The 12152-nt window shown below is 50.4% G+C and overlaps 1 protein-coding gene and 1 pseudogene across 2 annotated transcripts in view; one reads left to right on the forward strand and one right to left on the reverse strand.

The window, feature by feature from the left end:
* Positions 1 to 23: 23 nt before the first annotated feature.
* LOC118731162 lies at positions 24 to 1459 on the reverse strand (annotated as a pseudogene).
* Positions 1460 to 9125: 7666 nt separating this feature from the next.
* The window catches only part of SLC44A2 (solute carrier family 44 member 2), a 28688-nt gene continuing 25661 nt past the window's right edge, over positions 9126 to 12152 (forward strand). For both annotated transcript variants that reach the window (XM_036459448.2, XM_036459451.2), the window contains exon 1: positions 9126 to 9270. In XM_036459448.2, coding sequence (XP_036315341.1) covers positions 9240 to 9270 — 31 coding nt within the window. In that variant the 5' untranslated portion in view covers positions 9126 to 9239. The remainder of the gene's footprint in view (positions 9271 to 12152) is intronic.

The following is a 12152-nucleotide window of genomic DNA, read 5'->3' on the forward strand; positions in this document are numbered from 1 at the left end:
CTCTCTCTCTCTCTCTCTCTCTCTTTCATCTTTACACTAACTGAATTAACAGCAGTGGGTTCAGACTGTCTAGGTCCAGGGTTCTGTGGGCCTTGGGCGCAGGCCCAGCTTACAACAAACACAGGGAAATGGGTGAGAGGCAGGGGAAGGAGGGAGGTAACAGACTTGGTCTTAAACTTGGGGGTTGGGCCGGAAAGCGATGATCCTTGGGGCTTTGGATGGGGACCAGCAGAAAGAAAGCTGTCTCGTGGGGGCCTGGGCAGGCCCGATGGATGGGCTGGCACCCTTGGCACTGAGCTGAGAGGGAAGAATAAGGAGGCTCCTCCCCTGAGGACAAGGCACTTGGCTCTGTCTCCTCCTGCCCCTCACCATCCAAGGAAGAGATGGGGCCCTCACCCCCTCACTCCTCTCACTGGCTCAGTGGCTGTTTCTGGTTGAGCTTCTGAAAGAAGTTTTTGCCCAACTCATGTGCTGATCATGATGGCACAGGAGGGGCGGCCTCAATGATCAGCCTGCAAAGAGGCCCCTGGTGTCAACTCAACCCAGATCCCTCCTCGCTTCCTCCTCCTCCTCCTCCTCTTCCTCCTCCTCCTTCTGTTCCTCCTCCTCCTCCACTTCTTCCTCTTCTTCCTCCTCCTCTTCCTCCTTCTCCTCCTCCATAGCAGCCGCCACGTGGAGTCAGCATGCACGTGCACGGGTGACACTCTCACAGCCTCCACCGCTTACAGCGCAACCTGGCATTGAGCCTTTACCACATCAAAGGGTAGAGTCAGGATGGCAGCCACCGACCCTGAGATGCCCACTGAAGTCTGGTCCTGTGGCCTGCGCCCACTCAGCCGGCTCTTTACCAGCTCATAGTGAACCAGTACAGGGCTGAAGAGGGCACATCCAGAAAAGCAGTGAGGCCGGAGCCGAGAACTATGGAAGTTCAGACACAGGCACCCAACTCCCAGAATGCCTCAGGCTGAGCCTGCAGCTTAGTCCGTACCAGCTCTAGCGGGCTTATCACATTCAGGGTGCCCAAGCAGACCAGTGCACCAGCCACCAAGGGTGCATAGAAGTCAGAGGCCAGGGCTCAACCACACGGGAAGGCCTTGAGTTGGTCATAGGCCGTGAAGTAGACGGCAGTTGCTGGCACAGTCATCACCAGGTGAAGCGAGTGGGGTCCTGAAACCAGGTGGCACAGCGGGCACCATTTGGGCACAGGTTCAGGGGTTCAGGACACTACTGCGTTACAGGAGGCACTTCCCTGTGGGGTGGACGGAGGAGGGCAATTTGGCGTAAGAGGCTGCAGAGTCGAGGGAGGCATCAGCTTATTGGTCACTGAGGGGCACTGAGACTGCAGACAGACCTTCACCACATCCAGGGTAGTCATGGAAACAGAGGTGACCACAGCCCTGGCACCTGTGGCCACCATTTGTTGGAGGGGACTGGTGCCCCCAATGTACTGACCAGCCATCAAGTCTGGCTTTAGCCGAAACCGGTTTGGCTCTGGATAGAGCGTCGGCCTGCGGACTGAAAGGTCCCGGGTTCGATTCCGGTCAAGGGCATGTATCTTGGTTGCGGGCACATCCCAAGTAGGGAGTGTGCAAGAGGAGGCTGATCGATGATTCTCTCTCATTGATATTTCTAACTATCTCTCTCTCTTCCTCTCTGTAAAAATTCAATAAAATATATATTTTTTTAAAATTCTGGCTTTAGGATGGGGTCCACGTGCATTTGCCTCACCAATGAATTATTCTTTCACTCAAATATTTACTCATTAGTAATTTTTTTCCCCACTCAGTAACAGAAACTGTAGGTTGCACTCTGAGTAAGGCAAATGTAGCTGCTTTTATTATTATACATTTAAAAATATGGCCGAAACCGGTTTGGCTCAGCGATAGAGTGTCGGTCTGCGGACTGAAGGGTCCCGGGTTTGATTCCGGCCAAGGGCATGTGGTTGCGGGCACATCCCCGGTGGGGGGTGTGCAGGAGGCAGCTGGTCGATGTTTCTCTCTCATCGATGTTTCTGGCTCTCTGTCTCTCTCCCTTTCTCTCTGTAAGAAAATCAATAAAATATATATATTTTTTAAAATAAAATAAATAAAAATATGTTTACTATTTTTTAATATATTTTATTGAAGAGTCCATGGTTCTATTCTGGTCAAGGGCACATGCTTGAGTTGTGGGCTCGATCCCCAGTATGGGACGTGCAAGAGGCAGCTAATCAATGATTCACATTGATGTTTCTCTCTCTCCCTCTCCCTTCCTCTCTGAAATCAATAAAAATATTTTTAAAGTCCTTACCAGTTTGGCTCAGTGGATAGAGCCACGACCTTCAGACTGAAGGGTCCCAGGTTCGATTCCGGTCAAGGGCATGTACCTTGGTTGCGGGCACATCCCCAGTAGGGGGTGTGCAAGAGGCAGGTGATCAATGTTTCTAACTCTCTATCCCTCTCCCTTCCTCTCTTTAAAAAAAATCAATAAAAAGTGTATATATATATATATATATATTTAAAATTTTTTTTTAAACCCTAGCCAGTTTGGCTCAGTGGATAGAACATCAGGCTATGGACTGAAGGATTCCAGGTCAATAATTCCGGTCAGGGGCACATACATGCCCGAGGATATTTTTCCATTGATTTTCAGAGAGAGTAGAAGGGAGAGGGAGAGACAGAGAGAGAGAAAAATTGATGGGAGAGAAACACATTGATTGGTTGCTTCTGCCCACACCCTGACCAAAGTTGGGGATCAAACCTGCAACCAAGGTATATGTCCTTGACTGGAATCAAACCTGGGGCACTTCAACTGTGGTCGGACACTCTATCCATTGAGCCAAATGGGGTAGGGCCCAATAACTCCTCCCCTCCTCCTTCTCTTCCTCCTCCTTCTTTTTTTTCTTCTTTCTGTGTTTGATTCCAGTCTTCCCAACAATGTTTTTATCTGATAATTCAGGACCTGAGGGGAAGACCTTCTTGTCTTCTTACGTTGGAAGAAGTAGAGGTCAAGAGAGAAGCCACTGGTTCAAGGCCACACAGACTGGAGGCAGTTGAGTCAAAATTGGAATCTGAGTCTCAACAAGCCTGGTCCCGGCTTTCACCCAACTGTTCTGTTGCATTGTGGGATACGAGAATTACTATTACTAACAATAGCTCCTGCCTATATGCCGCTCCATATACTCAGGTGCTGCCCTAACCATCTCCCATGCAGGAAACTTCCATGAAACAATGTTTTGAACTAGGGAAGCCTATTATCTCCATTTGACTGATAGGAAAACTGAAGCTCAGAGAATTAATGACTCTACAAAGTCACCTGCCAGCCTGGCTGGTGTGGCTCAGTGGTTGAGCCTCGACCTATGACCCAAGAGGTCACGGTTCAATTAATAGTCAGGGCACATGCCGGAGTTGTGGGCTCATCCCCAGTGTGGGGCTTGCCAGAGGCAGCTGATCAATGATTCTCTCTCATCATTGATGTTTCTCTCTCTCTCTCTCTCTCTCTCTCTCTCTCTCTCTCTCTCTCTCTCTCTCTCCCTCTTCCTTCCCCTCTGAAATCAATAAAAATGTATGGGTAAAAAGTCACCTGCCAGGCATGGCTGAGCTGGAATTCTAGTCCTGCAAACACCAAGGTTTTATGCTGTTGCCTTCTCAAATAAGGGTAATCTCCAAGGCCTTACCAGCCCTCTGCTCAGAAGGTGATGGGGGGGAGCCCTTGGGAGCTGCCAGCCCCTCACCCCAGCCCAGGCACCACTGAAGCTCATCACCGGCCCCAGGAGAAGGGATGTTTGCAGGCAGTAAATAGAACCCAAAAGCCTGGGCCAGCCATCCTGGAATCTGAAACGCAATCCTGTTTGGCTGAAAAATTCATGAGCTCCGAAGCTGCAGTGGGTCAGAGAACAGAGCATGTCTGTGTGAACAGCCGCCGCCTCCGCTGCAACTTCCCGTCCCCGCGACCTGCTGCCGCCTCGCCCCAGTTCCTCCTAGGTGCCTGCTGCCTGCCCAGCTTCCCCCGAGGGACCCTGCCCCTGGCACCCCATCCACCCTCTTCTCCACGCACTAACGGGGTCTCTCTAACACTCCCAGCTCCTGCTGCCCTCCCCCACGCTCACGTCCCCCCTGGCTCCCCATTACCCTGAGCTGCCCTGCGTGGCATCGCAGATCCCCGCTGACCTCTCCCACGATGCACCTCTTGAACCCATGGCCCCAGACACACCGACTTCCCTAATTTCGGTTCCTCTCTCTCTTTCTCTCTTTCCTCTCTACTCAGTGCATGCTTGTGCCTTTTGCTCTTTCCACCCTGTTCTCATCCAGCTTTCTCTCTTTCTCCTCTTCAGGAAGCCCTCTCTGACCTGCCAGCCCAGGTCCAGCTCCTATGCGTCGTATGGGCTTTCCCATCACAGCCGTGTTGTACCATATTTTTTAATCTATTTTTAAAAATGTTATTATGGTAAAACACACATAACCTAAAATTCTGTTTTATTTTAAGTGTACGTTTCGGGGGCATTAAGTACGTTTACATTGTTGCGTAGCCATCACCACCATCCATCCAAAAACTTCTCTATTTTCCCAAACTAAAACTGTCCCCATTAAACTCCCCAATTCTCCGCCCCCCAGCCCCTGGCACCCACCATTCTTCTTTCTGTCCCTGTGAAGGTGACTCCTCTAGGGACCTCCTATAAGTGGGATCATACAATATCTGTCCTTTTGTGACTAGTTTGTTTAAATCTATTTTTTGAAATAGAGTCTTAATTACCTAAGAAACATAAATACTTTTTCCTATTGAGAGAGAGAGAGAGAACATAGATCAGGAAAACTTGTCCCCTTTGCCAGCTCCACTCCATCCTGGTCCTATAACAACCATGGAAGTGTTCAAACCTTTTTCAGTTTAGTTTCATGCTGACATACATATGTATGTATACCTTTGTGTTTAATGTTCTCTCTCTCTCTCTCTCTCTCTCTCTCTCTCTCTCTCTCTCTCTCTCCCCCTCCCTCCCTCTCTCCCTCCCTCATATCATAAATGACTGAACGCTGAACACAACTTGCTATTTTTACTCACCAGTAGGACCTAAAAACTGAGTTGGCCTACACTGTCGGGGTTGTGGCTAACGGGTGTGGAACATGTGTGGGTTTTGAAGTCGGGCTTATGAGTTCAGATTCTTGTACAGCCCCAGGCTCACTCACTGACTGGGAGTAAATTAGCTGCTTTGTGTTAATCTTCTAAACAGACCTTTTTTCCACATGGCTGCATCACTTTCCACAACTGACAAGTGGTTGCAAGGGTTTAATGCAAAGCACTTAGTAAGTTACTTAACCTCTCTGTGTCACTCTCCCCAACCAGCAAATGGTTATAAAGATTTAATATAAAGCACTTACTTCCTCACCTGACGCTGAGTAAGCGCCTATAAACCCTCACTCTTGTTACAACCTGCAGGGCCACCTCTTTCTCTCTTAAACTACATTTGAAAATTCCATTTTAAAAAAACATAATGTGTATCAAGTAACTGTTGCAAACTGAACCCACCGGTGTAGCCACAGTCCTGTTTTCAGTCCCCCGAAAGTCACAGTATGGCTCTACCAGCCACCACGGCCTGTAAAGGCAACCCCTGATCCAAGTTCTTCTATCATCGGTTGATTAGCTATGCCTGTTCTAGAACTTCATACAAAAGTGTCTGGCATTTTTCATTTAAAAAAAAAATTTATTGATTTTTTACAGAGAAGAAAGAATGAGATAGAAACATCGATGAGAGAGAAACATTGATCAGCTGCCTCTTGCACACCTTCTACTGGGGATGTGCCCGCAACCAAGTACATGCCCTTGACCAGAATTGAACCTGCGACCTTTTATTTTATTATTTTTATTTTTATTTTTTAAATATATATTTTATTGATTCTTTACAGAGAGGAAGAGAGAGGGATAGATAGCCAGAAACATCGATGAGAGAGGAACATCGACCAGCTGCCTCTTGCACACCCCCTACTGGGGATGTGCCCGCAACCAATGTACATGCCCTTGACCGGAATAGAATCCAGTACCCTTCAGTCCGCAGACCAACGCTCTATCCACTGAGCCAAACCAGTTAGGGCAAGTGTCTAGCATTTTTCACTTGGTATAATGCTTTTTTTTAAATATATTTTTTATTGATTTTTTACAGAGAGAGAGAGAGAGAGACAGAGACAGAGAGCTAGAAACATTGATCAGCTGCCTCCTGCACAACCCCCACTAGAGATGTGCCCACAACCAAGGTACGGAATTGAACCTGGGACCCTTCAGTCCGCAGGCTGACGCTCTATCCACTGAGGAAAACCCGTTTCGGCGGTATAATGCTTTTTTTTAAAAAAAATTACTATCAGCCAAAACCGTTTGGCTCAGTGGATAGAGCATCAGCCTGTGGACTGAAAGGTCCCAGGTTCGATTCTGGTCAAGATCATGTATCTTGGTTGCGGGCACATCCCCAGTGGCGGGGGGGTGCAGGAGGCAGCTGATGTTTCTCTCTCATCCATGTTTCTAACTTTCTGTCCCTCTCTCTTCCTCTCTGTGAAAAATCAATAAAATATATATATATATAAAATTTCGGCTGAAACTGGTTTGGCTCAATGGATAGAGCATCGGCTTGGGGACTGAGGGGACCCGGGTTCGATTCCGGTCAAGGGCATGTACCTTGGTTGCAGGCATATCCCCGGTGGGGGGTGTGCAGGAGGCAGCTGATCGATGACTCTCTCTCATTGATGTTTCTAACTCTCTGTCTCTCTCCCTTCCTCTCTGTACAAAATCAATAAAATATATTTTAAAAAAATTTCGTAGCTTAATTTTTACAATATCCTATTATACATAACGAACTACAATGTTCGCTAATGACTGATCACTATAATCTGCATTCATTTCCCTTACAAGCCTTACACGCAGGTGCACCATTTCTCTCCACTAATACTAGCGGTGAATATTTTAGCAGCCGATTGCCACATCATTAATTTTGTACTGACTTGTTTGGTGTGCGCAACAGGAAATATTTCGCTTTCGAAGAACAAGAAAAATAGGTTTATTTGCGTTATGTTTATTAATTTGTGCAGTTATTGAGTGTCTGATAAGTTAATGTTCAAGCAAAAATATTAATTTTTATTAAAATGTTCTATTATTTTACGTTAACGATCACTCATTTATTTCAGCCCATTGTATTCAGCATGTCTCTATTGAAATACACCTACGTTTCTATGAAAATTGAAGCTTTTGTTTCTTTGTGGTCCACATAAACCTTGTTTATTTGGCCCGTGTTAGCCTTTGAGTTTGACATGCTTGACCTAGATGGTTTGTCTCAGTGGATAGAGCCAGCCTGCAGACTGAAGGGTTCTGGGTTTGATTCCAGTCAAGGATACATGCCAGGTTGCAGGCTCAATCCCTAGTAGAGTACGTGCCATAGGCAGCTGATCAATGATTCCCTCTCATCATTGATGTTCCTCTCCCTCTCCTTTCCCTTCTGAAATTATATATATATATATATATATATATATATATATATATATATATATTTAAATTACTATTATTGGATTTTAGAGAGAGGAAGGAAGAGATAGAAAGAGAAACATCAATTGTTCTTACATCTATTATGCATTCATTGGTCGACGCTCCATCCACTGAGCCAAACTGGTCAGGGCTGTGTTATTTATTTTATTTTTTTTTATATAATGTTACATGCAATAATCATTAATATTTCAAGAAAAACGATTTTAAATATAATAATATTCCATACAATAAACATTGCTATTTTAAGAAAAACAATTTAAATATATTACCAACACTGTACTAACATATCACAAAAGTTGTAGAAAATATTAAAAATCTGAAAATAACAGGATTACTTCTATTATATTCCAAAATATTTTTTTCTCAAACAACATAGACTAATGAACAAGAACAGACTCAGAGACAAGGAGGCATGGATCAGACTATTGGACCTCAGGTGGAGGGTAGGGATAAAAAAGAGAGATCAACCAAAGGACTTGTGTGCGTACCTATGAGCCTAACCAGTGGTCAAGGACAACAGGGGGGTGGGAGCATGCGTGGGGAGGTGTATGGGATGGGAATGGGGGGATGAGGACAAATATGTGATACCCTAATCAATAAAGAAATTTAAACACAAAAAATATTTTTTTCCCCTCTCATTTCCCTGCTGTCTTTTATTCCTTTTATCTGCTCAGGCTGTTCCCTCCTGGGAGCCTGCCATCCTGTGTAGGCAGTCCTCCTTGGTGGACATGTATCTCCCGTTTTTTAACCACTATCAAAGCTGCAGGTAACAGAAAGGATTAAAGATAATAAAACGGGGCAGAGAAGACTTATTGTGCTTAGCAGATATCTGGTAGGAGGCTTGCAGCCTTGAACGCGGCACAGCCTAGATAACTGGACATCAGGCATGGGAGGCACCAAGGACGGACCGATCCTTACGTCAGCAGCCCTGTTCGCAGCCTGCAGAGCCCCGATCCTGCAGCTGCCCGTGCTGTGCACCCCTGGGGTGTGGCCAGCTATCTCTGATTCTCTAAAAGCCTGCCTCCCCGCTCCGTCACCGCAGAGTCCTTTTTGGGACTCAGCCCACCTGCACCCAGGTGCCTGGAATAAACGTTCTTGTGATACATTATGGCCTCGTGTCACAGTGCGTGAGCCCGGCCCACTCCGGACCTCTCAGCAACACCCCTCGTTTGGCATGGACTCCCCAGGCACACACGCCTGCCACGGCAGAGAGGAATCGCCCAGGGTGAACGCGGTTTGGGTCTCTACAGCATCCGTTCACCCGACTTGATGTTACCAAACTCAAATTCTTGCCCATCTGAATAATGGAAAAAATGGCATAATTTTGTCTGAACACTGGCACACAGTCAGCAGCGCTCAGTATCTGTTTGACGGATGGATGGGTGGCTGGCTGGCTGGCTGGCTGGGTGGGTGGGTGGATGGATGGATGGATGAGTGGATGGATGGATGGATGGATGGATGGATGGATGGATGGAGGGATGACGACTGCTCCTTTTGCAGGAAACACACCAAGACGGTCTCACGGGAGGCCAGAAAAGAAACAAAGGTGGAGGTACCACCCCTTCCCGAGCCGGCCCGCCCCGGCCCTGCCCGCCTCCGCCCGCGCAGCGCTCCCATTGGCGGCGGCGCGCGGAGCCGGGCTGGGCGGGGCGCACCGGGGCGGGCGCTGCCGCCGCAGAGCCTCCCGCCCGCTAGGGCTGGGGTCGCGCTGGCTCGGACTCCCCTCCCTGCCCGCCGTGGCCATGGAGGACGAGAAGAAGGACGGAGCCTACGGTAGGAGCCGCCTCTGACCCGTGGCCGCCTTGGCCGAGTCGGGAGGCCCTTGGAGGAGGGGGACGTCTGAGATCCCAGACACCCGCGCTCGGCGGCGGCCTCGTCCTGCTGCAGGGCCTGCAGCCCTCCCGGCGCCGGGCCCGCGCCCCCTCTCCCCGCCCCGGCGCCCTGCGCGCCCTCCGGGGACCCCCGCTCTCCCTCCGGCGGCCGATGGGCCGGACGCGCGCGCACGCTCCGCCCGGGGAGGTCCCGTTATCTCGGTGGCTCAGATGCCTGGCGGGGGAGGGGAGGCGCGGCGACCCGGGCTTCGGAGATGGACAGGGCCCCAACCTCCCCAAACTCCCCTCCTCTCCCAGTCCCCTTTGTCCACTTCTTACTCCTGCCCACATCTCTCGGGAAGTCGCCGGCACGGGCTTTTGGCTCGGTGGGGAAACTGAGGCACTACTGGGCAGACCGAACGCAAGGATGGGGGCCCGTCGTGTCTCGCCCGCCGCCTGGAAGGGCGGAAACCAGGGCGCCTCCGGGGAGGGGGCAGGTAGGAAGCCGGAAACCATTGGCTAACTTTCCCCAGCCTGTGCCAAGGGTTGGGGGTGCCCTCTCCCCGGAACCTCTGAAGGCGGCCTGCGCCTCGGGTCCCAGGGAATGGAGCCAAGATGAGGCCCCTCCCCATCCACGCCCTGCTGTGGCTTCTCTTCCCACGGTGGGGGCTGGGAGGAACGGTCCTCAGTTTCTCCTTTCTCTTCGCCATTCTGGGTCCCTGGGGTGTGTTTCTGGTCGCATGCCCCACAAGGCACTGCCTTGGGGCACAGAGGCCCTGCCACCCCTCCTCCTGTGACAAGAACTTCCTGGAAACTGTAAGACTGAATGGCCTTGGGGAAGGGGCCGGAAACCACTCAAAAAATGAAAAACAAATCGACTAGAGCTGTGCCTCTCTCCCGCTCCCCCGCCGCGAGTCTATGGCCTCAGGAGGCTGCAGAGACACATTTGGGGGAGGCTGGGACCCTCCCTGCCCAGCCCACTCAAGAGGGAGACAGGGGGGCCTGACTACCACCCACCCACTCCTTGCTTGAACTTGTCAGTCTCTTAAGGGTCTCCCTTGCTCTTGGTTTTGGCTCAAGCCCGGGATCCTGCAGCTGCCCGTGTGCTGTGCATCCCTAGGGTGTGGCCAGCGCTCTCTGATCGTCAAATTTTAGCCTGGGCTCCGGGCCTGGCCCTTGCCTGCATCCGCCTGTGGGCAGTACTTGAGAACTCGCTGGGCTCCGAGGCCAGGCTGGAGTAGGGCTGGGGGACAGAGTGGACAAGGGTGTTATTCACCCGGCCTTGAATCTGCCCAAAGGGAGCTGGCCATGGACACAAACCCTCCCGGCCCTGCCAGCCTCACGGCCGAGACAAGAGACCTCTGTGCCCAAGCAGACCTTATGCTGGGCACTGGGAGCCCACTCTATGGACACAGATTTATTGAGCATCTTCTAAGGCGGGGTCTGGGCATTGAGTACATTAACAACAGTGAACAAAGCAGAGTCCTCCCCGGCAGGGAGCGGACAGGGAATGGAGATGTAATTCTAGGTTGTTGTAAGTGCCGTGAAGCGAAGAACAGGATGTTGGGTGTGTAAGGAACATCATCTGGGTTTATTTTAGGTGACCAAGGGCCGGAGCTGGAGCCGGTGGCTGTGGGAGAAATGGGAAGAAGTGTGTTTCGGGCAGAGTGAACAGTGAACAAGCCTCACAGTTGCTTCGTTATTTCTCTCCGTGAGGCTCAGAGGTGGAGGCGACAGCTGGCTCTTGCAGCCAGGCCCTCACCTCCTCCAGGGGGCCACATGGCTTGAGTCCTCCAAGCGGGGAAGGATCTCACTTAGCTTGTGAAAAGTCTTTTCCCATCAGAACCAGACCCCATCCCCACCCATCTCCTTTCCATGGAAATAGAGAAGCAAAATAAAGGAGAAGAAAAGCCATGTGACTTACTTTTGGTATTCTGTTAGGTATCATAATTATGCTAGAGGCCCAGTGCAGGAATTCATGCACCAGTGGGTCCCTCTGCAGCGGGACCCCACTGGGGCCCTCTGGCTGCCCTGGGAAGACCCGGCCAGACAAGGGGACCCTGCCTCTGGGAACAGAGAACTAGAGCGGCTCACTTACTAGTATCCTGCCCTTGCCCCAGGGCTTTCTGTGAATTTAGAGAGTGACGTCAGACAGACAAAGGCTCAAATCCGGACTCTTAACACAACCTGAGCAAGTTGGTGACCTCTCTGAAATTGTCCTCCTCTGTAGGGCTGGGCGTGATGGGAACTATTCTGCCCAGTTCCCAGCAAGCTCCATGTACTCAGGATACCTCTGAGGCTGGTGATGGGACGTGGATTTTCCGTGAGCTGGGAGAGAAGCAGCCCACTCTGTCAGGACATGAACTTGGGCTGCCCTGACAGGGCAGGAAGCTCCCTTCTCAGCAGACATGTCTAGAGGAAGGCAGTGGCTCCAAGAAGGAAATGACTCCCGGGCACAGCCGTCCTTACCGGCCACCCTTGGCATCAGCAGCGTGGAATAAGACTCTAGAACCTGATGGGGCGGGGGTGGAAGAAGGAATGGTGCTTGTTAAAAAAAACAAAACAAAAAACAAGGACAAACAGATTCCATGTCCAACTCAACCAGCAGTGGGGTCCTAGCACCGGATCTGGAAACAAAATGAAACACTGTTAAGAGAGGGTATTTGCTTCTTAATGGCAACTTTTTACAAAAGAGAACGTATAGCCGAAAGCGGTTTGGCTCAGTGGATAGAGCATCGGCCTGCAGACTGAAGGATCCCCGGTTCGATTCCGGTCAAGGGCATGTACCTCAGTTGCGGGCACATCCCCAGTGGGGGGGCATGCAGGAGGCAGCTGGTCGATGAT

This window comes from Pipistrellus kuhlii, unplaced genomic scaffold (assembly GCF_014108245.1).
Source record: "Pipistrellus kuhlii isolate mPipKuh1 unplaced genomic scaffold, mPipKuh1.p scaffold_m20_p_30, whole genome shotgun sequence".
Classification (NCBI taxonomy): Eukaryota; Metazoa; Chordata; class Mammalia; order Chiroptera; family Vespertilionidae; genus Pipistrellus; species Pipistrellus kuhlii.